Below are 26,808 nucleotides of genomic sequence, written 5' to 3' on the forward strand. Positions count from 1 at the left end.
CTGGAACAAACTCCCAGAAAACTGCAGGTCTGCTGAAACTCTCAGCTCTTTTGAATTGAATTTATTTATTTAATAGGGACAATGCAATTTAACATAATTTCAATACAAAGCATGAAATTGATGTGCTGCATAAAGAGTATATAGCTATTGCTAATTTCCAACTCGTGTCCCCAGTTGGGCCTTTGTGTAAACAAACAGATTAAAATGTACAACATTCAGTTACATAAAACCCCATAATACGATTCGAGGATACATTAAAATACATGTACAACAATACAAATGTTATAAACCAGTTTAAAATAAAGTTTGAAGATATTAATTAGAAGTGGGTACAGCTCTGGCTTGTTTTGAGCCAGCATTTCACCTGTTTTGTAAAAGATTTTAAGTCAGACATTAATTTTATTTCAGGTGATAAGGTGTTCCAGAGTTTGCAGCCTTTGATGGAGAAGGCTGATTGACCAAACGTAGATCTACGATGTTGTACGCTACAGTCTCCATTCACAGTGCTCCTCGTTACCCTGTTTCCATCCTGTTTTTGAACATATCTGGAGAGAGGTTCAGGGGCCAGATTGTTGATACATTTAAAAACAAGTTTGAGGAAGCATAAGTGCATAAAGCTTTCAAAACTGAGTAGATTGTGTATTTTCAGTATGTGACAGTGATGCCACTGGACAGGTTTTTTGTCCATTATTTTCAGGGCCTGGTTGTGTAGTGATGAGAGGTTTCTGATTGTAGAGGGTGAAGCTTGTAACCAAACTCATACAGTATGAGAAATGAGAGAAAATCATTGAATGCATGAACACCTGTGCTGCTTGAGTTGGTATGTAGTGTCTTATTAATTTTAAATCAAGGTTGAAGACACACCTGTGTACAGCTGCCTTTCATTAAACAGCTTAAATTTTAACTCTGCACTGTAACTTTTAACTCTTTTTGTATTTTTACTTTATTTCAATTAATTTCATTTGAATTATTTTGACTTGAACATATGTTCAGATTGAATAATTCCAGTGTTTTTTTTTTTAATGTTCTATTTTAATGTTTCTTTTCTTTCCTCTGTCGTGATGCTTTTTGATGTCTTGTGTGAAGCACTTTGAATTGCCTTGTTATTGAAATGTGCTCTATAAATAAACTTGCCTTGCCTAAACTGCAATGTCACTGTTCAAATTTATAACCTGGAAATAAAACCTCAGATTTCTACTCATCAAACTGAATTTACAATTTTAATCGACTTTTCATGCTGTGTAACATTTAGTTGTCTCCGGTCCTCTCAAACGTACGACGGAGGATTAGGGCCATGTTAAAAACATTCATTTCATTTTATTTTATTTTATTTTATTTTATTTATTTATTTATTATTTTTTATTGTGATAAGATGAACAACAAAAATGTGCACATAGACATGAAAATTAAAGCAAATAAACAAAAACAGAAATAAACAAAATCAAAATACGCAAAACATTAGCAAAGACAAATACAATTGAAGTAGATATAATAAAAGTCAAGTAGTAAGTTGAAGTAGTGTATAAGTTCTGCTCAAATCACGAGGTTTCAAAATAAGGCGTGGCCGTGGCATCATGTCAAAGTTTGATGTCGTTTTTCGCATCGCACCAAAACAGTAAATGCTTATAACTCTACTATGCAGTGTTCAATCATCACCAAAAAATTCATGCATGACAAAGAGCCCGCCCTGAACACATCCATGATTTAATTTTTTTAATTAGTCACAGCGCCACCTGTTGACAACAGGAGGTCACTCCGTCTGAGCACTGTTTCCTTTGCACTAGCCATTGCTACACAGTTGCTTGAATCTCCCTCAAAATCTCTGTTGACCATCCAAAGACCTTGACCATACAACCTTTACAATCACAAAGGCCTGCGTGAAAAGCTGTTCCCTTACGGACGCGTTGTTCGCCATCAAACAGGAAGTATCTTTTTCACGGGCTTAACATAGTCGTACAGACCCAAAACTTCGTACATATAATCCTGGTACTGAAGTTAAACATCTTATATCGTTTAAGTAAGTGGGCGTGGCTTAATGGCTTAGTGGCGCCCCCTTCAAATTTTCAAAGTGGCCTCCCCATAGAGGACTTTTTTCATGTACATTCATGAAAATTGCTACGCATATTAAGCTTGTCAGGACGGACAAAAAAATCCTCTTGCAGCGTTTCACAAAACCCAACAGGAAGTCCACAAATTACATTTGAATTTCACAATAATGGCCCAAATAATCAGCCTTCCTATTTGAAGGCTTGCCAAGGGGGCTCATCCGATCAGTGCAAACTCAGTGTCAGTGTGTTCTAGACAGGTTCAGCATATCGAATTGTGCTCTGCACGTTATTTCGTCAAAGGGCGTGGCCGTGGCATGCATTTGAACTTTTTTGTGCGTTTTGGCAACTCGCCAAAAACGTAAAGGCTTATATCTCAGCTATACAGTGTTCAATCATATCCAAATTTGTCATACATAATACGGGGCCCGCTCTGAACACATACATGTTTGACATTTTTGGATAAGTCACAGCGCCACCTGTTGACAACAGGAAGTTACTGCTTCTCAATTAGCACTAGCCATATCTACACAGTAGCTCATTTCCCGCTCAAAATTGGTGTGGACCATGCTAACACCTTGGCCATACAACACTTTCAAGCTCAAATACCTACGTCTAACGCTCTCACCATATGGATGCATCAGTCGCCATCAAACAGGAAGTGGCTGTAACTCTCATATACTTTGTCTGATCTGCCTCAAATTGCACAGATATAATCAGGGTTGGCCTCTGAACATACTGACATAACAATAGTCAACTTTAACCATAGCGCCCACTCCTGCAAGGATTAAGTACTACATCCTATATACTTTGTCTGATCTACTTCAAATTTCACAAGTATGATCAGGGTTGGCCTCTGAACACATAGACATAACAATAGTCAACTTTAACCATAGCACCTCCTACTGCAAGGACTAACACAATGCTCATCATGACAGTGTCAACCTGAACTGCTCTACATAAACATTTTCTGTGATCTTCATTACGTTGCCTATTTCAACATGACAGTATTACCACTTTTTCACAAATCGAACTGCACGGCCTGCTGCTTAGCCACGTTCCGCTGCTGCTGCACTCCAGCGGTCGCGACACACCCTGACATGCACAGGGGTGCGAGGGCCCTTCATCACGGCTTGCGGTTTTAATTTAATTTAAATTAATTTTTGTATATATTTTTTTTTAACATGGCCCTAATCCTCCGTCGTACAAACAAAACATTCACATTAATATTTTAATTTAAAAAAATGTTGAAAAAGTCTTTTGGTAAAAAATAAAATACGTTGCATATGTATATGTGATTAATGTTATAAAGTCAGATATGTGAACTTTGATTTTGTAGTTTAGCGGAACGAATCGTTTGAAGCACCGGAAGTCCTTGTCCACAACATCCGGTCCCGTGTCAGGTCAAAATGCTCGCCCTGAGAGGGTTACAGAGGCTAAAGCCGGTTTTATCGACACATGGAAACAAAAGTAAGACTCCTTAACGTCTCTGAGGATATAGTAAAGATGTTATTTACGGTGACGTTAACTGTAACTTTGATTCAAAGAGTTTAAACTACAGATAAAGTCAGCGATGCTAACATTAGCATGCGAGCTAACGTTCTGTTGTTGAATGTGATCCTGCAGGTTTGAGGACAATCACAGCCTCTTCAGAAGCTGCCCAGCACAAAGATGACGTAGTATGTCTTTATGTTCACTGGATAATAATTGCTTACTTTATAATGTACAGATTAATGATGATTTATCTTTATTGTTAAGCTCGTGAAGATGGAGAACCCGTACAAAGATCCACAGAAAGGATGCATCCTCTGCAACGTGACTGTGGACTTTAAAAACGTCCAGGTGAGGACAGTGAGGAACCTTTAACTGTATTATTTAAGATCCCATACCCTCCTCATGTATTTATCTTCCATGCTGTCAGTCTGTGAAGCCTAAAGAGAAGCTGTGCATCATCACATTACCTCCTTAGTTATCTGATACTGGTGACAGAAATATTCTTCAGATGGAGAAAATGATTTACTAATGAGACAACTTCACACCTGCAGGCGAGGTTTTCAGTTGTTTCATGTCTTGTGTCAGATTCAGAGCTGATCCTGCTGTTGGAGTGTTTAAAACTTTAAAAAGCTGTTTGACAACCTCTATGAACTCTGACCTTTGGTTACCTCCTCCAGCTGCTGTCTCAGTTCATCTCTCCTCACACGGGCAGGATTTACGGCCGACACCTCACAGGTGAGCAGCTGAGAGTGAAGCCGTCTCACGTTCACGTCTTTGTGTTTGCACGCTGGTTCACGTCGTCCCTTTGTTTTGTCTCTCAGGCTTGTGTGGAAGGAAACAAAAGGAAGTGTCTAAAGCGATTAAGAAAGCTCACTCCATGGGTAAATGTTCAGTAAATAAATCATTCTTTAAAGTCAAGTTTTCACCTGAAATCTGATCATTTATGTAGATTTTTTTTTTTTTTTTTATGGCTTTGTCCCTCCAGGTTTCATGTCGGTGACCCACAAACATCCACAGTTCATGAAGGATCCAAACATCTGCAATGTCAAACAACTGGAGTAGAGGATCAGTGTGTTAAGTGTTTCCTGTTATTTGTTAATTAAAACCGGTCAGTTTTGAAATATGACTGCTGTGAGTTTGTTAAGTTGATCTCCTCCTGCAGGTTTACACACATTTGACATCTTTAAAGCAGCTGAAGGTCAATAACTGTTGAGCACAAACTAAACAGACACTTCACCAGAAACAGCACCACCTAGTGGACTCAGGCTGCACTCACTGCAGCCACGAAAAAAAAAACACAGATCTGATCTTTTCATATCAGAAGAAACCTTAGAATCAAGTTTTTATCTTTAATCTCAACATTAAACAATCTGAGAACAAGACCAGATTCACCATCAGAACAACTGGAGATCTGTAGAGGGTCCAGGGCAGGAAGTGCATCAACAGAACAAAATGTTAGCTCTCGCTCTACTTCAGCGTCTCAGCTGATGTCACATCAGCTTTTTACACTACAAGCCGTCACACCCCTCACTGGTTCTGTGGGAGTGGGGGCTGCAGGGTTGGTGGGCGGCAGATTTCTGGAGGGGCACGTTGTTGTTAATCTGGCCCTGCCTGAGAAGCATGGAAACGTGGAACATATATTTATTTTTCTGAAGTCACATAAACGTGTAAAGAAACCAGGGAGGCTTTAGACCTCATCACGTCTGTTTCAGTCATCTGTAACCTCCGTCCACTTTGGTCCAAACTCACACAGAAGAACTCTGGATGGAGTCAGCTGGGCGGACGTGGAAATAAAAATCTAAAAACTAAACCTCGCTATATTCACAGCTGACATTTGTCGGTGTTCTTCAACGGTCAAACTAAAAATGTTCAGATTTCACTCAGAGCTGCTGAAGGCGCTCACTGGAGACTCTTTATCATTTAATCAAGATGAAATCAGAGTCTTAGAAAAAACAACATTTTTATTCTGATTAACCTTTTACAAAATAAATATAAAATAACGTCAGATAACGTCTTCCTGAAAAGCCCTGTTCAGACCGCCGCTTCAAGCCGCCATGTTTATATCCCTGTGACGTTTCTCCTTCAGTCTGAAGGTCGTGGAGGAAGAGGAAGTGTTCCCCGTCATCAGGATTTGCTCTTCCTGCGTTTCCTCTCCCTCCCCGGCAGCATTTCCTTCGGCCTCTTCACAGAGGGTCTCCTGCCCGGGTTCAGCGGCTCACAAAGCGTTTCCTGACTTTCATCTGATGTGGGATTGTTGTGAGCTTCCCGCTCGGGGCCGCAGCAGACGTCAGGAACAGGAAAGCCCTCCAGATTTAAAGTCTGAGTGTGGAACAGAGGGGAGCAGGAGAACAGAGCTCGGACCGCCTCGTGCAGCCGCAGGTTCTTCTTCTGCTCGGCTGGCTCCTCGTCTGGTTCTGATGAAGGACACAAGAGACGCTGTTAATGATCCGGACTGATGAGTTTCTACTCTGACGAGACAAACATCAGATCACAGCAGGGGTCGTCATGACACCAGGATGTTAAACTTCGACACCACGGCAACAAAAATCTAAGTCCTAGACACCTCATAAAATAATTTCTTGCAGACACACTCCTGCACTCTGAATTGCACAAAAACATTGGCAACAGATGGCTTCAGATGGATTCCTCTCTTGTGAAAAAGAGATTGTAACTTTTTTTTTAAAGTGTATTCAGTAAAAGTTTGATATAAAAAGACAGCAGCGAACCGTTCTCTGCTCCATTCCTCTTCTTCTCTCTCAGTCTCCTCCTCAGAGCGGAGACTTCCACCTGCAGAGTTTCCACCAGACGCTCGCTCTCCTCCACCTCGCTGCACGCTTTCTGCCCCCCACACACACACACACAGAAATACAAACAAGAGTGAGTGTGTGTGTGTGTAAAGCAGCAGGAAGTTAAAAACATATGAACACAACGCTGCTCACCTGCAGCTCCTCCTGCAGAGACTCGTTCATGTCCTTCACCTCGCTGACGTCTCTCAGCAGCCCGTCAGACGAGAAAAACTTGCACCTGAAACGACAGAAGAAGAAAATGAGACAAGCAGGCGCACGGGTTTGATGTCATCATCCTGTACCTCAGTGTGTGTGTGTGTGTGTGTGTGTGTTACCCGTGTTTCTTCATGGTCATGTTGTAACCAGCTGCAGAACACGGAGCAGAAACCTTGCAGTACGCCAGCTGCTCCAGTAAACCCAGATTATTGACCAGAATGGGAACGTTTAAGAACCTCCTGCAGGAGAAACACAGCGAGCTTTGAGTTGTTTTCAACCCAGTGATGAGTCAGACGTCTCGCATTCTGATGCATGAAAACATCTGTAACCTGCTGCGTGAGGTGAAGGCGGCGTACTCCGTCCTGTGTGTGGACCCCGCGGGGGTGAGCTTGCTGGGCGTCAGCAGCACAAAGATCATGTGGGGGTTGGACAGAGACGCCTTCAGCTTCTCGTGGACCACTTTCTCTCTGAAGGTCATCTGTTGGTCAGTGTTCCTGCGCTGTCGGTACCACCCGATCACGCTCTCCTGAAACAGTTTAACAAATCAACATCCAAACCCAGAAACACAACCCTCTGATGTTTTTTAATCTTTTACCTGCTTATTGTCTGCCAGGATGTTCTGTACAGCGTCCAGGTCCACCTCTCCGACCCCGTTATGTAACCTGCAGACACAGAGGAGGATATAAGAGCATCTGCACCGACTGAGATCAGATTTAATCAGTGTCAGTACTCACTGGTTGGGTTTGGAGCAGGCGATGTGTTTCTGGACGTCTGTTCAAATAAATAAGGAAACAGGTTACTGAATGTTACTGATCACTGAGGATGTAGATCTGCACTATGATGAACTCACTGTATGTTTCCTCGATGTGGATTTGATCCGCCTGAGAGTCGCTGATGGTGACCTGCTCCTCAAACCGGCTCTCTCCGAGCAGCAGACCTTCCTGTGATGTAAAGACACACAATGCAATCAAAACACACAAACATAGAGAGTGTTGTTCTTTCTGTCTGTGCTGGAGGGTGGGGATGTTTTAAACACGCTCTCTGGACTCTGAGGTTCATCACTGTTTGTTGTCTTCACGTGTCTGATGCTCTTCTTTGACCACACGCAGACCTAAACACTGACATATTCTTTATTTGAAGTGTAACTCACGTCTGCTTCCTTCAGATCTTCTGACCTCCATCAGTCAGACGAGAACAGGGACTTATCATGTTCAGTCTCAGTACCGTTTGGTTCTGAAATGGTGAATGGACCACCTTCCTTCTCTGTCTCTAATTGACTAGTACATACTAACTTGTGCATGAGTTTTCTTACATGTCACCGTTCATAACGAAGGCCGTTTTTCCTCTACTGGATGGGACACTCCCAACACATTTAGAGGGGAAATTAATAGTATACCCACTTCTTAAGGCACTACTACACCAATGTTTAGTGTGGTTTCGATGTATAAATTAGACTAATATAAGAATCACTTTTTGGACTTTAATATGTTTGTTGGTTTGTTTATTTAAGATAAGATAAGATAATCCTTTATTTATCCCACAACGGGGAAATTTACAGTTAAATTTGTTACATCAGCAAAGAGCAAAGATTGCAAACAAAAAGTGAACACAGTACAACTTCAATTTAAAAAAAAAAGTACAAAAAAATAGATAGATAACACAATACAGATTTTAAAAAATAGATCAGCTGAGCTGCAGCTTTACATAAATGTAGTCAGAATATTCAGTGACACAGACAAAAACAGGTGTAACGTTAAAATGTGTATTTTAAAAGCTCGACGCAGGAAGTTGAATAAAAAAGCGATGTTGGCCTTTAGCAACTCTTAATCAAACCAACGCTTCAACTACAGGCTGAAATCTGTTTAACTAAAAAGCTAAACAACAAGTTATCATCTTGAAAGTTTGCGCACACCGTCAGGACACTTCTTTCTTTCTTTCTTTCTTTCTTTCTTTCTTTCTTTCTTTCTTTCTCTTAAAACGGAAGTATTTTAGCTAACCGCCACGCGCGCTTAACCAACACATGATAATTTTATTAAAATATAAGTAAAGTTTTTCTCACCACGTCTGAATCACTGTTAACATGCTGGAACATCAGTGAAGCTAACACAATTCCTGACATCCGTACAGTCGGCTCCGCCATGCTGATTGTTGTGGACTACAAAGACGACGTCAAAAGCGTCACTGAAGCGCGACGTTAGCGCAGTAAAGTCCCGCGTTTTTATAAATTCTGTTATAAGTTTTCTCCTCTGTGTTCATGTTCTGTTTTAGAAAAATATCCTGTTTTTCTATTGTTATAAAAAAATGATACAAAAATAAAGTCATAATCATTATTTATAATTATGAGCTTTTTCTGAATTAAAAAAAATGGCCACTTGAATTTCAAAGGGAATCACATGAATAAATACTGTACATAAAGTGTAATTATATCTCTGGCAAAGTTGTACATTCATAAATGTAAATTTACCAAAATAAAACCCCACTTCCTGGCTTTTCAGAAAAATTACTTCTGCTAAAAACAAGGAAAGCTATTAAATCTTTGAATTTTCACTCCCAGTTTAAAGGTTTAATTTAAACTTTAGATTACACATTTTAATATGTATATTATTAATCAAATTATTTTTCTAAATATAAACATAACTAAATGTTTTGTTATTTTGTCCTCTAGAGTCATTTTCTTTGCTTTAGTTTAATATTATTTATTCTATTCGTATACAACGTTTTTCGCAAATAAGTCAATATAAAAGAGCAAACGAAGTAAAAACTTAAAATCTGCGTATCTTTTGCGCAGCCCGCCGCGATGACGCTCTGAGGGGGCTTGATGACGCTCTGAGGGGGGCTTGATGACGCTACCGAGGGGGGCGTGGTTTTAACCGCCCCTTGAGCTGGCTCTTCGCTCAGCTCTAGTTTCTCCGCTGCAACGGGACATTTCACACAGCTGGATCCGTCCCAGCTCCTGTAAGGTATTTATTCTGACAGAAACATTATTGTTTATGACTGTTTGTGATCATGTGACGTCGGACATAAAGATAACGTTAACGGTGAGCGACTAACGGTTCAGCTGGTTGCTTTTCTTTAGCCTGTTTACAGCAGCGGGATGTTTAACTTACATACTTCACTTCAGTACCACAGAAGAAGAAGTCCAACAAATGTTTAACCAGAAAAAAATATATTTTAATTAATCAGCATGATCACTAATTATTGATAACACACGCTCATAAATAATGAGCGAGCGAGCTTTGTCAAATATTTAATATTTACTCTATTTTTAACGTTATCTCTCTGTGTTATTATGAGGTTGTTGTTTCAGCGGTGGTCACTTCAGTTCTTTTATACACTTCTGATGTCGATACTCACGATATATGTGTCACGATATCGGATTCACAATACAATTTCAGCACGTTTTTTTTTACGCTTTTCCAATTTTCTTTTCCAAAGACAGGAGATCAAAGTTCGTTTATGAATAGATATGATTCTCTGGCCCGTTCCAGACTGCCTAAGGTGCTGTAAGCTCTGTCGTCATCACGTCTTTGCACATTCACATTAGTCATTTTCAGACCGCCGTTTCAAGCCACGACATATTTAAGCCCCTGTGACGTTTCTTCTTCCTCTTCAGAAGTAGTAACAGAGGGGTTACAGAGAGGAGAGACGGGATCAGCTGAGCCAGCGGAGGAGCGCTGTGTGTGTGTGCATATCTGACTGTGTGTGTATGTGGAGTTCCTGCTGTGTCCCACTCTGGTTGTCCGTCCTGTTCACAGATGATGACGTGACCTCGGAGCTGCAGGGTCGAAGCTCTCTCAGCTGTCAGAGATGGAGGACCTGTGGTCTGTGGCTGTAGGAGTCTTCCAGGCGTGGATGTTCACGGTGCTCTTCCTCATCATGCTGCCTGCCATGTTCGGCCTCTCTCTGGGGGTCACCGGGGTCTACATCCAGGTCCTGGTCAAAATCCTGGAGGTAACAGATGCTTAAACCATGATATGAGTCGAGTAGAAATCAAGTATTGATTCATTCCTGTTTTGATGCCAAGGCAACAAATATACAAGTCCTAGACATCTGATATTGGGAAATGTTTTGTTTACACTCGTCAAAATCTGCAGGCAAACTGTCGGCCTGTGACTTTGTGTTTTTGCAATATAGACAGTGTGCACGATTTCACCTGCAGTTTCTGATGCATTCTGTCCTCACCTGCCCACCTGTCTTTAACCTGTCCTGAGGTCAGAAAGCTCCTGCCACACTTGTAGTTTTAAGAACTTTAAACTACAAGTGTTGCTGGAGCTTGAAGTTTTAAAACATGTGGTATTGTAAAACGTCCGACAGCCTGAAGCGCAGTCAAAGTGTTTATTTGTACATCATGCAGTTCTCAGTCTCACTTCTTACTTAATATATTTTTTGCTCAGTTAGGAAATGTGCAGCAGCAGGCATTGTGTCACAGGTCGTCTGTCTTTGCAGTGGGCCACAATACGGATCCAGAGAGGACGACAGGAGCAGCCCAGCGTGCCTGTACCTCTACCCAATGGTGAGTCGGATACACTGACAGCTGAAAACATGGAGCGCATTAATTATTATGTCAAAGACTTTTATTTAACGATGATTGTCTTCATGTTTCACTGGTTTATTCAAAGCTACAACAGTACAAATCCTTAGAGGACAAAGTTTGTGCACCAGTAGAAACGGCTCTGAAATATAAACAATACACGAAAGGCTCTGGAACATCAGTAGTAGAAAGCAGAAGGAAGGTCTTCATTTCAGCCGCTCCACAGATGGAGGTCGTTGCTCTCAGAGAACGACCACAGACGTCAAATATAATTTAAAGGATTCCTTCACACAGGCAGAATCCAGAGAAAGTACCTGAGCACACAAATTACAAATGGTACATTTATTAAAGGTCACATATCCTCTTCCTCCTCTTCAGTGTAAATAAGTCTCAGAGCTCCTCAAAACATGTGTGTGAAGTTTCTTGTTCTAAATCCACTCTGATCCTGTATTTGATCATGTCTATAAATCCCTCTATTTCAGCCCTGCTCAGAACAGGCTGTTTCTGTGTCTGTACCTTTAAATATGTAAATGAGCTGTGACTGACCACGCCCCCTCTCTGGAAGGGCTTGTGTGTACTCTGGCTTTCTCTCTCCATATCCTATTGTTTACAGTGAGAAGGCAGACTCAGAGGGCAGAACAAACACCTAGCTGTGGGAGTGTCACCCACCTGGGGAAGGGGCTACTGCCCTTTGTGATGTCATGAAGGGAAAATCTCCAAACGAGAGAGGATGAACTTTTCTCATCATTGGGGGGTTTGTAGACAGACTAGAGACACATATTAGAGTTAGAGGAACAAGGGGAGGTAGATTTTTTGCGGAATATGTGACCTTTAAGGTGCAAAGGACTAACGACGTGCACTGCATCTTCCTCAGAGTCAAAAAGTACAGGTACAGATTTGAAACAAAACTAAATATCCTCTGAGATCGTCTGTCATTGGTTGATAAATGGGAGGTAAGCAGACAGTTACCCAATCCTGTGACAGCACTCATGTGTAGGCCTCTAATACAACAATCCCTAGTGTGATAATATTTACAACATTTACAAGACAACAACGGTTTCTCTATAGAGACACAGCAGAAAATCTTCATTCCTCATCAGTCCATGATGTTTAAATGTGCTGAGTGTGTAAATCCAGAAGGCCTCTCTTCTCAGCAGTTTGTTAACGATGTCTCCCCCTCCTTTAAATGACCCCCCCCCTCGGAGTGATGCAGCCTGGAACATTAGTCAACATATGCAGAACAAAAAACAAGAAAAGAAGACAGAACCTTTTTGGGGTTTAAGTAAATAAAGAATGTATAAATGAAGCAGCAGACTGAAAACATTTGATCTGCTGTGAAACTCTCTGACTCGAGTCGTCGGTCTGTGGAGGGTGGAAGCAGCAGCTCTCAGCACATTGTGTGCTGCTGTTGAGGGATTTGTTTCAGCTGCAGACAGAGATCATGTGACGCTGTGTGTGTGTGTGTGTGTGTGTGTGTCTGTGTGTCTGTGTGTCTGTGTTTATGTGTGTGTGTGTGTGTGTGAGAGAGAGAGAGAGAGAAAGAGTTTTTGGGGCTGTGCATTGGTCAGTTTCAGCGTCAGATGTTGGGGTGTATCGTGGAAACACATGGCTTGTCTCAGACTGATGATGCAACAGCTGATTACATAACTTTAGTCAAACAGCAGCAGCACTGGTGGAGTGTGTGTGTGTGTGTGTGTGTGTGTGTGTGTGTGTGTGTGTGTGTGTGTGTGTGTGTGTGTGTGTGTGTGTGTGTGTGTGTGTGTGTGTGTGTGTGTGTGTGTGTGTGTGTGTGTGTGTGTGTGTGTGTGTGTGTACTGGTATTCTGACAAAGGAGCCCTGGAACGCTTACATACCTAAACATTCAAACAGTGGAAAATGGAAACACTTGAACCTCTGGAAACTGGAATGCTTCTATAATAATAATAACAATGAAAAGTCACCTCATGGCTTTGGGGCGGTTTGAAGCCGAGTTCTCTGCTGGAAAACAGTGGCTTTCTCCCTCCGGGTGGAGAGTGAGTCTTTGCCTGAGGTGAAGGAAGAACCTTGGGGTCTTGTTCACGGTGAGGAGCTCAGACATTCAGGAGGAGCTGGAGAAGGTTGCTGGGCAGAGGGAAGTCTGAGTTGACTTACCTCAGATAAGAGGAACAAAATGGAGGGATGGGTAATAAATGACATTTATAAAGCGCCTTTCAAGGGACCCAAGGACGCCATACATGTTGAAAACAATGAAGCACTGGAAAAACAGAATACCAAAGAATAGACAAATGGAATATTTGAACGTTGGCTGCCGAATCACAGAAACACCGGGACACGGGAATACTCAAACACTTAATCTCAATGTGAACTAAAGAGTGGAGGAGAACATACTGGAGAACAGGAAACATGCAGCAGCAGGTTCATTAGAGCACGGAGATGGTAGAGGTGGCGTGCAGACAGTCTATGGTCGTGCAGCGATCACAGGGAATAAACGTCACCACCCCCTCCCACTCGCTCCAGGTGAATTCTCCTGATTATATCCTGCTGCAGTTCTCACATCAGCTCACTCTGACTTTCTGCAGAATAAATACCAGGAGGCTGGAGGAGAAACTCCAACATTCAGCTGTTAGTGTTCACACATGAAGCTCAGACTGAACACCTTAGAGCAGGTACATTCTCAGACTGACTCTGTGAGCAGCTCTGTGTGCTCTCACACAGAGCTTCCACTTTCCTCTCAGTGTGTCAGTGTCAGGGGAAGTGAAGGGTTAAATGTTTGGAGAGAGGTCAGCATTCTCGTGATCCTCAGGCTGCTTCTGTTTTTAACATAAGGTACTGTGTTCTTCACTGCAGCTTGTTTTAATCTCATTTCAAGCTTTCCACCGAGCGCCTACACACACGAGGACGCCTTAACGACCTTCACGACCTTCACGTCAGCAATGAGTTCAAACTCACAGCTTTCTTCACGAGACACACAAGTATTTATTTTAGAGTTTAAAACACACAGAGGGGTTCAAGTTAATATGTCACATGTCTGAAGTTACACAACACAGCGTCCGTTTTCAGGAAGATGGCCAAGACTTAAAACACTGAGAAATACATGTGTGTGTGTATGTGTGTGTAAATGTGTGTATGTGTGTGTGAGTGTAAATGTGTGTGTGTGCGTACGTGTGTGTGGGTGTGTGTGTGTGTGGGTGTGTGTGTGTGTGTGTGTGTGTGTGTGAGTGTGTGTAAATGTGTGTGTAAATGTGTGTGTGTAAATGTGTGTGTAAATGTGTGTTTGAGTGTGTGTCTGTGTGTGTTTTTGTGTGTGTGTGCGCGTGTGTGTGTGTGTGTAAATGTGTGTGTCGAAACTAAGCTGCAACCTCCATTGTTCAAAATGAAGCAGATGCTGAAGTGTAAAATCTTGCAGTTCCTCGAGTGTCCACTAGAGGCTGGCTGCAGAAGTACAGGAAGTCACATACACACCCATTCTAAAAAGCCTGTTTTTACAGCAGAGATTAACATGTTTACAGCCTGGTTCAAAAAAACAAATAGGTCTGATTAGGTCATGTCTCGATCGACACACACCTGTATTGACAGGTGGGTGCGGTGTAGCTCTCAGCCTGTCGTTAGGTTGACTGAAAGTTAGACTGAGACAGAATTTCCAGCATGGAGACCGCCATCGATGGGACTCCAGCGCCCCCTGCAGGAACAGAAGGGTGAAAACATTCAGATATACAGTCTGTGGTCGAGACAGATGCTAAACAACAGGTCTACACCTAAACTCAAGTTTGTCCTCCACCTCCATCATCATGCTGCCTCTTGTTTTACTTATTTTTCTGGACGTTAGATGCAGATTCACAGAAATGTTGGAAATGTGTTTTTGAGATACGGATGACCCTGGTGGTGAAGGACCGATAAAGTGAATGTTCAGTGTTGTCATGTGAGTCCCATATGTACAGTTTTTGTTTTCCCAAGTGAACGCAACACGCCTCTGTGGTCTCCCAGAGAGACGACCTCTGAATGACCTCAAACATCAGCTTAAACCAACAGAACCTTCCATGAGCTGATCTGATCTCTTTATTGGTCTGTTTTGACGTAGCGTTTCTCCGTTATTAGGGATCATTGAGCGTGCGGCAGGCTCGATGGAGGAGGAGCTGGAGCAGCTGAGGAGGTCCCGGTCTCTGGACGGGGGCGAGTTCGCTCTGAGTGACGTCTTCTACTTCTACAAGAAAGGCTTGGAGAGCATCGTGGACGACCAGGTGACGCAGCGCTTCTCCTCCGAGGAGCTGGCCTCCTGGAACCTCCTCACCAGAACCAACCAGAACTTCCGCTACATCAGCCTCCGCCTCACCGTCATATGGGGGCTCGGCGTCTTCGTGCGATACGGGGTCCTCTTCCCCCTCAGGTCAGTCAACGTGAGGCGAACGCCGACCTTCTCATGTTCTTGACTCTTCAGAGACTCGCAGCAGCACATTGTTTTGTTTTTACGTCCCTGTCCTTTATTTCTTCTTCAAGCGATGACATCATACATTGACCTTATGACATCACACATTGACCTTATGACATCACACATTGACCTTTGTTACCGTTCCTTTGAGCTGTTTGACCTCACTTTGGGATCCCTAACCACTTCCTGTTTCTATGCTTAACTTCCTGTCCTAACCTTCACTCTACCAGAAGGACCTTACTGTATTTCAAAATAAAAGCACACAGCAAGTAAAGTGCTCTCATAGACAGGACATTCAGAATAAAAGTGTGTGTGTAAACAGGAAACATTCGTTTTAAAAAGATTCTTCTTCCTGTCGTTCCTCCGATGTCCTCGCAGGATAACGCTGGCCATCATCGGCCTCTCGTGGCTCGTGATGGGAACGACCCTGGTTGGCTTTCTGCCGGAGGGCAGGTACATCAACATGACACCTGATTGGATAAATCTTTGAAGGTTTTAGATTTGATCTTTGTCTGGTTTGTTTCAGTGTGAAGAACTGGCTGAGCGAGCTCGTCCACCTGACCTGTTACAGGATCTGCGCCAGAGGACTGTCGGCGACCATCACCTATCACAACAAGTCAGACATCGCTCCTCGCTCTTTTTATGTAACCATCGTTATCGCTCCACTGGCGCTGCTGACGATCCTTCACCTGATGTTTTTCTTCTCCTGCAGACAGAACAAACCTCAGAAAGGAGGAATCTGCGTCGCTAATCACACCACGCCCATCGACGTGGTCATCCTGGCCAACGACGGCTGCTACGCCATGGTGAGTGACATCGGCAGGCTTTAACCGTTATTCCAAGCATCAGCATGTGATGATGTTATCACTCAGTTTCGTCCTCAGGTGGGTCAGGTCCACAGTGGTCTGTTGGGGGTCATTCAGAGGTCGATGTCGAGGTCGTGTCCTCATGTTTGGTTCGAGAGGTCGGAGATGAGGGATCGCCACGCCGTGACCAGCAGGTGAGAGAGAGAGAGAGAGACACAGAAAGAGAGAGACAGAGAGAGAGAGACAGAGAGACAGAGAGACAGCGAGGGAGAGAGAGACACAGAGAGAGAGAGACACAGAGAGAGAGAGGGAGAGACAGGGAGAGAGAGAGACAGAGAGAGACACAGAGAAAGAGAGAGAGAGACAGAGAGAGAGAGAGAGACAGAGGGAGAGAGAGAGAGAGACAGAGAGAGAGAGAGAGACACACAGAGAGAGAGGAGAGACAGGGAGAGAGACAGAGAGCGAGACAGAGAGAAAGAGAGAGAGAGAGACAGAGAGAGAGAGACAGAGAGAGAGAGTGAGACAGACAGAGAGAGAGAGAGAGAGAGGGAGACAGAGAGGGAGAGAGACACAGAGAGAGAGAGAGGGAGAGACAGAGAGAGAGACACAGAGAGAGAGAGCGAGAGACACAGAGAGACAGAGAGCGAGAGACACAGAGAGAGAGAGGGAGAGACAGAGAGAGAGACAGAGAGCGAGAGACAGAGAGAGAGAGACAGAGCGAAAGACACAGAGAGAGAGACAGAGAGAGAGAGAGACAGAGAGAGAGACAGAGAGAGAGAGAGACAGGGAAAGGGAGAGGGGGAAAGAGGGAGAGAGGGGAGAGAGAGACAGAGAGAGAGACAGAGAGAGAGAGAGAGACAGGGAGAGGGGGGAAAGAGGGAGAGAGGGGAGAGAGAGAGAGAGAGAGAGAGAGAGCACCTGTAGTCTGCATCACCTGTTACTGATCATAAATGACGTCATCTTCTCTCCTTCGTTCTGCAGACTGAGAGGTCATGTCGCAGCGAGGACCAAACTTCCCATCCTGATATTTCCTGAAGGTCTGGAATGACCTCGTAACCATGACGATGATGATAATAATGACTGAGGTTTAATGGTTTAGATAACCTCTTTTTGTGTTTCTGCTCGTAACAGGAACCTGCATCAACAACACGTCTGTGATGATGTTCAAGAAGGGAAGCTTCGAGATTGGAGGGACGATTTACCCGGTTGCCATCAAGGTGAGGTGAAGGATTTGAAATCAAACATTTTCATCTTAAGAGGAGATTGAAGCGTGGTCGAGCACGATAACCGACCATCATTCATTTTTATCAGGTCAGAAGAGAAATCAGAAAGAGTGTTTTTACCCATAATCCTCTGTGTGTGTGTGTGTCCCAGTACGACCCTCAGTTCGGTGATGCGTTTTGGAACAGCAGTAAATTCAACATGGTCAGTTACCTGCTCCGCATGATGACCAGCTGGGCCATCGTGGTCAACGTGTGGTACCTCCCCCCCATGACCATACAGGTACACCTGAAACACCTGCTCACCTGTCAGCAGGAGATCACAGAGTGTGTAGGAGCTGCTCTGTGCCTGCAGGGGGCAGCGTTTCTTCTTTGATACCTGTTGATGCCGGGTGTTTTAAAGTGTTCTAATCTCTGTTATTATAATGATCCATAGCATCAAAACGTACCAAAGCTTTAAATAACTTCACCTGTGTCATGAGACAGGTGTGCAGGAGAGGAACGAGTCCATCACCATCTGTAGACAGGGGCGCTGGTGGTGCAGTGGTTTCGCCAATCCACACTCTCACTCTCGCTGATTTCCAACCCTATCCACTGTCATATCGCGCCAATAAAGCCAAAAAAAAAAAACTGCAGACAAACTCCTGCAGACTGTCGACATTGCACAAAAACATTGGTAACATTTGGGCACTGAAAGTTTGCCAAAGTTTCTGTGCAATGTCCACAGTTTGTGCAGGAGTTGGTCTGCGGTTTTTGAAAATTAAAAACACGAAATTAGCCAATGTTGGACTTTTACTTTTGTTTCCATGGTAACAGAAGAGGTATCGATACTATTCGACTTTTTACGAGAATCATATCAAAGTTTTAACTTCTGGTATCGTGACGATCCTTAAATAATCTTAAAAAGAAAGATATGAAATAAAGGCTGTCAGCATCAACGAGTTAACCTCATGCCCTTCAGGCTCACCGTAGATAGTCGTCCTCAGTGTCTCCCTGTAGTCTCAGTGATGTAAAAGAAGAACACTGCTGCATCTTTGAATGTCTCATTTCACTTTAGCAAACTCTCAGACAGCTCAGCTGACGAGTCCAAAGTAATATCCACCTTATGACATCACACATTGACCTCATGACATCACACATTGACCACATTGACTCTCAGCTTAAGACAGGACAGACATACAAAATAAAAGTGTGTCTCTGTGTGTGTGTGTGTGTGTGTGTGTGTGTGTGTGTGTGTGTGTGTGTGTGTGTGTGTGTGTGTGTGTGTGTGTGTGTGTGTGTGTGTGTGTGTGCGCGTGCGTGTGTGTAAACAGGACGGTGAGGATGCAGCTCAGTTTGCAAACAGAGTGAAATCTGCCATTGCTGATCAGGGAGGACTGCTGGACCTGGCGTGGTGAGAACAACAAACACACACAGAAACATGCAGAGGCTTTTTAGGTCGGGTACAATCACTTCTATCTGAACCACTTCTCTTGCCCGCTTCCATCACTGCAACACCTGTTGGTTTGACCTGATAACTGCTCTCATATCTGGCAAACCGAGGGGCGTCCAAAACGGCCGTGTGGGGGTGCCTTAAAACCGTCTACCTTCTCTGGTCCAAACAAATCCAGATCATTCAGGACCAGAATCTAAAGTTAGAAGGAGGACATACTGGCTGCTGCATTTTTGTCAGAGAAGCCAGCACTTCAACATAGCATGTTTCCTTAATGTCTGATCATATAGTAAGATCACTTTATCATTTCACTCTCTCTCCAAACAAATCAGGACTTTTGTTTTTTGTGTTTCAGGGATGGAGGTCTGAAGAGAGGTAAGGTGAAGGACTCGTTCAAAGAGGAGCAGCAGAAGATGTACAGCAGCATCATCGTGGGACAGAGCGGAGCCCAGAGAGTGTGTGAGGAGGTCACAGAGGAGCCGTGACACACACACACACACACACACTGTGTGGACTTTTGTGTGTCGGACTCTTTTTTTACTCTCAAAGTCTTACAGCAGCTCGGTCTCGAATCTGTCTTCATCTGAAGTCCTGTGTGTGTAGGACTGTGCTCCCGCCAGCAGGGGGCAGCATAAGACAACACAAGGATGGCGTTCTTCCTCCTGGCTATCAGTGAAACTTGTGACCTGCTGGATTCGTTCAACGTTTTCACCGCTCACAGAAACCAAAAGCTCTTATTTTCTTATCGCCTCAGATGTTTTTAATGTTTGTATTTTTTAAATATTCGTCTTTGACACCAAAACAAATATATCTGATCGTAAAAACACAGACAGCGTGTCCTCCTGGTGTCAGCTGTGGTTATTTCTGACAAATCCGAGATCACGAGATGAAAGTCGTTATTTCAGAAGCGGTCTGTATGAAAATGAAAAGTTGTGAAGATGAGGTCACTTTATTTGAACCCGTAGGTCGATTTGGTTCACAGTGAGCGAGTCGTTCTCCTACACACAAACGACTGCACGGGACAGAAACACGATGAAGTGACAACGAGAAACGCCCGTCAGTAAAAAAACCCCCAAAAAACAGAGAAGTAACCCATCGAAAGAATAAGACCAATGGGAAAAAAAGAGGACGCAGAACTCTCCCTGCCGGTCGCAGCGTGCGCCCTGTGACATCGAGCTGCTTTAAGACAGTTTGATGAGGTCTCTAAATATTTCAGGAAAAAAGGAAAGTTCCGCACGCTGTTCTGTTCAGATCCCAATGAGCGATAACTTCAGCACGTCAGAAGTTTCAGGACCCTGAAGAGAAAGTGGAGAGAGAGCGACCCTGACCCGGAGGGAGGACAGGGTCTCTTTGAGGCTCACGCAGGAGGCCGGCTGCTCTTCTGGTTCATCCTCAGAATAATCATTTAAATCACAGCTTCATTTAAACCGATTTAAGAATTAAGTATCAGAAATTAACGACATTTTATGGTACTCCGTCGTGGTTTTATACATTTATATATTTTTACTTTGTTTTTCAGTGTGTTTCAGGTCGATGATTTAACGGCGTGCAGATGTTGTAAAATGTACGAGTCATCGTGATTAGAGTGGCGCCGGAGAGCCTGGTGGTTATGACACGCGCCCCGTGTACAGCGGCTGAAGTCCTCGTCACAGCAGCCGGGGGTTCAAATCCGTTCTGTTCGATCTAATGAAGGAAAAAAAGCCCAAAAAACAACTTTAGAAAAAAAAGGTCAAATCAAACTGAAGACGGAGAAATAATAACGTTTTTAAAATCAAAGAGCTACAGATTGCAGCAACACGAGCATTAGTGCAACACATCAAAGGTGATAAAAACCTGATCCACCGTGATCACTGAGGCGCCATGAGGTCAGCGTGGTGAGGTCGACATGGTGAGGTCAGCGTGGTGAGGTCAGCGTGGTGAGGTCGACATGGTGAGGTCAGCGTGGTGAGGTCGACATGGTGAGGTCGGCGTGGTGAGGTCAGCATGGTGAGGTCAGCGTGGTGAGGTCGACATGGTGAGGTCAGCGTGGTGAGGTCGACATGGTGAGGTCAGCGTGGTGAGGTCAGCATGGTGAGGTCAGCGTGGTGAGGTCAGCGTGGTGAGGTCAGCATGGTGAGGTCGACATGGTGAGGTCAGCGTGGTGAGGTCGACATGGTGAGGTCAGCGTGGTGAGGTCAGCGTGGTGAGGTCAGCATGGTGAGGTCAGCGTGCTGTTGGTCAGCGTGGTGAGGTCGGCGTGGTGAGGTCGGCGTGATGAGGTCAGTGTGGTGAGGTCAGCGTGATGAGGCCGGCGTGATGAGGCCGGCGTGATGAGGTCAGTGTGGTGAGGTCAGCGTGGAGAGGTCGGCGTGCTGTTGGTTGGCGTGGAGAAGTTGGTGGGTGTGATGAGGCGAGCGTGGTGAGGTCAGCGTGCTGTTGGTCAGTGTGGTGAGGTCAGCGTGCTGTTGGTCAGCGTGGTGAGGTCGGCGTGATGAGGTCACCATGTGTCCTCAGCCCTCCTCTCCCTTGGAGCGATGATGGAGGAGGAGGAGCCTCAGAGGAATCGTGAGGAGGCAGACATGTTTACCGTGACGGAGCTTTAATAAAGAAAGCAGCGAGTGTGAAATAACACAGAGTTTGTCTTCCACCACGCCCCCCCTCCCCACCCTCACTGCGGCCTCGTCTTCCTCCCATCACAGACGCTCACACACAAATGTTTGTTCTCCCCTAACAAGATTGTGAATTATTAATCGGATCTGAAGCCGCTCCTCTAACCCGATTGTGGAGGTGGGATTGTTGGCGAGCGATGCTGCAGCACGCCATTCACTGTGATGTATGTGTCTGCACATCTTTAGATCCAATTTAATGTGATTCAGATAGATTTCAGAGGGACATCATAAAAGGCATTGCTGTGACCCGCCTGTACACTCCATACGACCCCCCCCCGTCCCCACGCCGCCCTCCCTCTCCCCCCTCCATCGAACGTCCCGATATGTTGATTCAATTTGCTCGATTCGACTCTTACCCCGCGCTGATCTATACAAATGCAATGCAGGTACACTAAGTAAATATGAATACATTTCCAAATTGAATCGCGGTGAATGTAGTGCACGGAGGACATCATTTAGAGGCCGCTGTGCTGGGAAGAGACCACTCACGGGCTAAATGACTGAAGCCCCCTCTCAGACGCACCATTACTGCAGCTAATGCCTTTAAAGACATCGTTCTGCCATCTATCCTGCACTCTGCAGTAATGTATGGAGGCTGGGGAGGGACAATACAGAGAGAGGGGGGGAGAGAGAGGGAGAGAGAGAGAGCGAGGGAGAGAGAGGGAGAGAGAGAGAGAGAGAGAGAGAGAGAGAGCGAGAGAGAGGGATCGATACAAACCTCCCCGTCCTCATTCAGACACATTCCTTTAAATCCATACGTTGGCCTGCAGCTCGTCCTACATGGACTTCATGTATTCATATAAATGTTGACGCTTCTTGTTTATGCTGTTTTAAACTTCTTCTCTGAAGGATCATTTGTCTCGTCAGATCGGGTTGACACGAAACCAGAATTTCCGCTGCCCAGTTCTGATCCCTGTTGGATACCAGGTGTAATTCCCTCCAAGCACAGCAGACACAAGTGGCTTTCTTGCTACAGGTTTATTTGAAGCTTTCCTCAAATCCTCCATGAAAACTAAAGAGTATAAAACATGAAAATTATTTAACAATATGAGCAAACATAAATAATAACATGCACAGCATGTGATGTAATATCAATTAACCAAAAGTAAAATACAAAAGAAATTAATTAAATTACCTCATTGGCTACATGCTAATAAGAGAGAATTAAAGTTGAACTAAATGAGAGCCAGAGTCCATGCTTGCTGTACCATTGTAAATCTAATTCTAACGAGAGCAGTCCAACGTGACCTTAAAGGTAACTTCAAAATAAAATGTCAGTTGTATTTAATAAAATGATTAACTTAAATGCATAAATTATTATTATTATTATTATTATTATTATTATTATTATTATTATTATTATTAATAATAAATATTGTACCAAAACTAAACTTAAATACAACCTAATTCTACCTGAAAAAGGTAAACAATAATTGCAACAGTTACACCCCGGCTGCAAAATCAGAAGTCCCAGTCACAAAGTTTTGATCATTTCTTCTTTTAAGCTTTAAAATTGTATTATCATATAATTAAAAATATTTGTTCTAAGCATGTGAGCTCTGTTTGATTTAAAATCATATCTTTAATTATTTATACAAAGAAAACTTTAAAGAAATTAAATCTCTGCACGAGAAAATCAAGATGAAAACATGCAGCCGCTTCTGTGTGTGCGTCTGTGTGTGTGTGTGTGTGTGTGTGTGTGTGTGTGTGTGTGTGTGTGTGTGTGTGTGTGTGTGTGTGTGTGTGTGTGTGTGTGTGTGTGTGTGTGTGTGTGTGTGTATGTGTGTGTGTGTGTGTGTGTGTGTGCGTCCTCCTCCAGAGTCTCCGAGTGGTTCTGACCGTTAGGGGGAAATGTGAGACCGGGCCTTTTTTCCCAGCACGCCTCTGATTTGCATACACTAATGAAACGAGCTATAATTGGTCAGAATTGATTTTTTTTCTCTGCGCTTTGATTGAGCTACAATTGAGTCTGAAGTTCTTCAAGTGGAGATCTGATTGATTTGAGGTTGAATTCCAGTTTATTTAGTTTAGAAAATAATTATGTACTCATACAGTGATTGGACGGGCGGAGGAGGATGGCGGCTGCCCCCCTCCCTCCCTCCCTCCCCCCTCCTGTTTGTTATGAGAGGAATCATTTCTGCCGCCATCTCCAATCCATCCCGAAGCTTTCATTGTGTTTTACAGGTGGAGGAGGCGGAGTCACATGAAAAATGTCCTGCAGCGCGGTACATGAAGGTGTGAAATTGCAGACTCCTCTTTGCCCCCCCCCGGCCTCGAGCCTCAGAAGGTATTTCTTCTTTTATTGACAGAGCGTCTGCCGCTCGCCGACAGCCTCCTCCAGCCCTGATTGCTTTTGTTTCCAGGTCACCTCCTATCTATTGCTGCAACTTTTCCAATTTCTCCGGGCTTGTTGTATGAAGACAGACGGCGCCGTGTGGGGAACGTACATAAAGCTGCGGCGGGGAGGCGACACAAAGGAAAACACGGAGGAATCTTCTCTCCGTCATGCAATCGGGTCCCGTCAACGCCTCCTGATTCAACTTCATCAAAGCAATAATCAAATAAACGCTGTGCTTCATTAATAAGAAATTATCTCAGCATGAAGATTAATTACATTAAACTTATGAGAGTGTGTTTTTTTTTTGTACGACTCTGAGGTGGGAGATGATGGATGATGAGAGCGGCGTGATGAATGGAGAAAGCGGTGGAACTAAATTGAAAGTGTACTCATCCGTCCTGCGCGCACGACTAATGACAAATTGAGCGTGTCACGTTCAACAATGCACGCCGGAGCGACTGAAGGCAGCCCACAGGAAGCCGCTGCTGACGCGAAACCCACGCAGGATTCATCCCCAAAACATCAACACAGCATCTTCATTTCCTCCGTTTGTAACGTCCACTCAGGTGGCGTGTGCTCACTGAAACACGGGGAGGAGTAACGCCGTCTACCCGTTTTTAAAGGACTCATGAATATGCACGACGCTGTTTGATAAAAATAATGGATGCATTCATGTTTCAGCCTAAAGGTGGAGCTCATTTTAATTACTTTAAAGCGTGTACATGCTCACTTATCTTATCTGAATCTGGAACCATCTTTAATAAAACATAATCCTTCATAATAAGTCGCCCCAGGGCCGCCTCATATTACAGGGAGGTGGCAAAGCCACAGGTCCCAAATATCTCGATCGTGTCGCTTGGTTTCACATCGCTGCGTTGAGTTTAAGTTTTTACCTCAAACATGTTTCAAGATTTAGAAGGTCCTAAGACTCTGACTAGACTCTTGTCCTCTGTCGCCCCCCGGTGGTGAAACGAAGTACCAAACTCCATTCGATCTGCAGAGTCCCTCTGCATCTTTAAGAAAAAGCTAAAGACCCAGCTCTTTCATGAATACCGACTAACTTAATGATGATGGCAGGGTTTTTCCTGCATAGAGAATTCTTTGGTGCCCCCCAAAGAGGTTTTACCCAGCGGCAAAGGAAAATCACGAGCGCCAAAAGAAAAAAAAGACGATTCAAATTGCAAATCAAATCCTCTCTGAATGTATGTTAACACCTGTTGCTTTGTCGGCCATTTCCACGTCGTGCTTTTAACATCTTGCTTTCTGCGAGAATCCTCAGAACAAAACGCAATCAGAAGCACAATCCTTAAAAAATAATCTTTATATTTTTTCACCTTAAATCACCTCAAAACATTTTACCAGAACTTTTCCAGCTAACTGCATGCTAACAGTACGCTAACAGTATGCTGACAGTAACATAGCTGTATGCTAACTGTATGCTAAAAGTAAGCTGACAGTATGCTAACTGTATGCTAAAAGTAAGCTGACAGTATGCGAACTGTATGCAAACAGTATGCTAACAGTAAGCTGAAAGTATGCTAACAGTATGCTAACGGTTTGCTGACTGTATGCTGATGTGCTGAGTGTGTTGTGGTAGACGTTTCTATCAGGCAGAGTCAGAGAGTCTGATTTCAAATGTAGCCTGAGAGTGTTTGTTTACACTCGCTGGAAGGTTTTCTTCGTCTCTAACAGAAGTTCCTCTCGTTCTCCTTTTTCTCCGTGTAACATGATTAAATCGCCTCCTTTGCTTCCTCACTGATTGTTAACTTTCATTATTTTTCTGAATAACTTCCTGGAAACAGCGATGAGGATTGATTACCAGGGTATTTTTCTCTTTGCTGTGTTTAAAAAATCAAAAGGACTGACATGCAGCCAAAGTTACAGATGATCAAAGTGGTGTTAAAGAAGCGTCTGGCTCGTCTCCAGCTCTCAGCCTCCGCTCTGAATGATTTCACCATCTGTGAGATTACAGCAGCTGCTGATGAACACGACGAGCTCTATCAATCTGCAGCCGCCCGTTCAGATTACAATCCCACTGATATCTCTGCTTCAGACCCTCACTGTCCTCAAGTTTATATTTTTGATTTTACCACGTTACATTTCAGTTTACTGCACCCTGTATTTAATGTTCGTCTACTTTCAAACCCCCTCGCTAACCTGAAGGTTAAAGGCAAATATCATAAATCGATTATTATAATTAATATATTTTATCCATTTCTAATCATGCATACATAAGAGCTGCATCCAGGGTTCTTTTGCTCTAAATGTTGATGTGGTGATTTCATGGGGCCTTGGTAAGTTGTTCACACATTCACCTCACCTTCAAGAATGATTTCCTGTCGAGCGTGAGGAAGGGAAACAATTTAGACGTTAGTGTACAGGAGTTAGTCTGCAATTTCTGATGGATTCATTCCAAACCTACAAACCTTTATTAAGATGTTTATGTAACGCTCTGACTCATCATTAAAATAAAGGAGATTTTATCCTTTGAAGACGTGTGGTATCAAACATTTTGACGACCTTAATGTAAATCTGTTAATGACTCTTTTTTTATCTAAACATTTGTTGTTAAAGGTGAAAAATATTAATATTTCTATTTTTATGCTCATGACAATCAAGTCACTAATGATGCAGCGAGCGAAGTCTTTGAAACACACATTGTGATATAAGCTCAATAAACAGGTGAAACATTTAAACATCTTTGCTCTGTCTGTTTTTTTCTCCTACTCTCTAAACTCGAGATGTTCAATCACAGGAACAACTTTCAAAGAAGATTACACATCTTGATTTTATTCCAAGTTCATATTTGGCAGGTCCATGCTGAGCGTCATCCATCACGGCCTACACTTTCTGATCAGCGTCTCTCGGGTGGGGGGGGGGGGGGTTC

General features: G+C 43.7%; 3 protein-coding genes across 7 annotated transcripts; 2 read left to right on the top strand and 1 right to left on the bottom strand.

Moving 5' to 3' along the window:
* The first annotated feature begins 3,406 nt into the window (after positions 1-3,406).
* On the top strand, positions 3,407-4,665 carry mrps18c (mitochondrial ribosomal protein S18C). Its single transcript, XM_020636970.3, has 6 exons — positions 3,407-3,515; positions 3,672-3,724; positions 3,804-3,887; positions 4,217-4,274; positions 4,361-4,420; positions 4,525-4,665. Exons 1-6 carry the CDS (start codon positions 3,455-3,457, stop codon positions 4,599-4,601), a joined length of 393 nt encoding a protein of 130 aa, XP_020492626.1. The 5' UTR covers positions 3,407-3,454; the 3' UTR covers positions 4,602-4,665.
* An 815-nt stretch (positions 4,666-5,480) lies between these two features.
* Positions 5,481-8,734, bottom strand: abraxas1 (abraxas 1, BRCA1 A complex subunit). The gene is made up of 9 exons (XM_020636973.3): positions 8,601-8,734; positions 7,392-7,482; positions 7,276-7,312; positions 7,137-7,203; positions 6,871-7,067; positions 6,661-6,780; positions 6,479-6,563; positions 6,266-6,377; positions 5,481-5,953 (listed from the first exon to the last, which is right to left on the bottom strand). Exons 1-9 carry the CDS (start codon positions 8,679-8,681, stop codon positions 5,664-5,666), a joined length of 1,080 nt encoding a protein of 359 aa, XP_020492629.1. The 5' UTR covers positions 8,682-8,734; the 3' UTR covers positions 5,481-5,663.
* Positions 8,735-9,385: 651 nt separating this feature from the next.
* On the top strand, positions 9,386-25,285 carry gpat3 (glycerol-3-phosphate acyltransferase 3). 5 transcript variants are annotated; one of them, XM_065965635.1, is made up of 15 exons: positions 9,386-9,501; positions 10,297-10,492; positions 10,988-11,054; positions 15,147-15,435; positions 15,856-15,930; positions 16,004-16,093; positions 16,190-16,283; positions 16,350-16,477; positions 17,265-17,320; positions 17,415-17,500; positions 17,658-17,786; positions 18,817-18,896; positions 19,291-19,390; positions 23,768-23,870; positions 23,947-25,283. In XM_065965635.1, exons 2-14 carry the CDS (start codon positions 10,349-10,351, stop codon positions 23,822-23,824), a joined length of 1,395 nt encoding a protein of 464 aa, XP_065821707.1. In that variant the 5' UTR covers positions 9,386-9,501; positions 10,297-10,348; the 3' UTR covers positions 23,825-23,870; positions 23,947-25,283. The 5 variants fall into 5 exon arrangements, with proteins under 5 accessions (XP_065821707.1, XP_020492562.1, XP_065821709.1 ...); XM_020636906.3 differs by having other exon boundaries at positions 16,362-16,477; positions 23,947-25,276; XM_065965636.1 differs by having other exon boundaries at positions 9,408-9,496; positions 23,947-25,285.
* Positions 25,286-26,808: the final 1,523 nt, after the last annotated feature.

Source organism: Labrus bergylta, chromosome 17 (assembly GCF_963930695.1).
Source record: "Labrus bergylta chromosome 17, fLabBer1.1, whole genome shotgun sequence".
Lineage (NCBI taxonomy): Eukaryota > Metazoa > Chordata > Actinopteri > Labriformes > Labridae > Labrus > Labrus bergylta.

What these genes read in the sequence shown, in the direction of transcription:
- mrps18c (XM_020636970.3), top strand. Translation starts at nt 3,455, where the DNA reads ATGCTCGCCCTGAGAGGGTTACAGAGGCTAAAGCCGGTTTTATCGACA. An exon ending in ATCGACACATGGAAACAAAA is followed by an intron (nt 3,516 to 3,671) that starts GTAAGACTCCTT and finishes GTGATCCTGCAG; the next exon opens with GTTTGAGGACAATCACAGCC. An exon ending in TAAGAAAGCTCACTCCATGG is followed by an intron (nt 4,421 to 4,524) that starts GTAAATGTTCAG and finishes TTGTCCCTCCAG; the next exon opens with GTTTCATGTCGGTGACCCAC.
- abraxas1 (XM_020636973.3), bottom strand. Translation starts at nt 8,681, where the DNA reads ATGGCGGAGCCGACTGTACGGATGTCAGGAATTGTGTTAGCTTCACTG. An exon ending in TTAACAGTGATTCAGACGTG is followed by an intron (nt 7,483 to 8,600) that starts GTGAGAAAAACT and finishes TTTACATCACAG; the next exon opens with GAAGGTCTGCTGCTCGGAGA. An exon ending in CCACATCGAGGAAACATACA is followed by an intron (nt 7,313 to 7,391) that starts GTGAGTTCATCA and finishes TTATTTGAACAG; the next exon opens with ACGTCCAGAAACACATCGCC.
- gpat3 (XM_065965635.1), top strand. Translation starts at nt 10,349, where the DNA reads ATGGAGGACCTGTGGTCTGTGGCTGTAGGAGTCTTCCAGGCGTGGATG. An exon ending in TCCTGGTCAAAATCCTGGAG is followed by an intron (nt 10,493 to 10,987) that starts GTAACAGATGCT and finishes CTGTCTTTGCAG; the next exon opens with TGGGCCACAATACGGATCCA. An exon ending in GGACTGCTGGACCTGGCGTG is followed by an intron (nt 18,897 to 19,290) that starts GTGAGAACAACA and finishes TTTGTGTTTCAG; the next exon opens with GGATGGAGGTCTGAAGAGAG.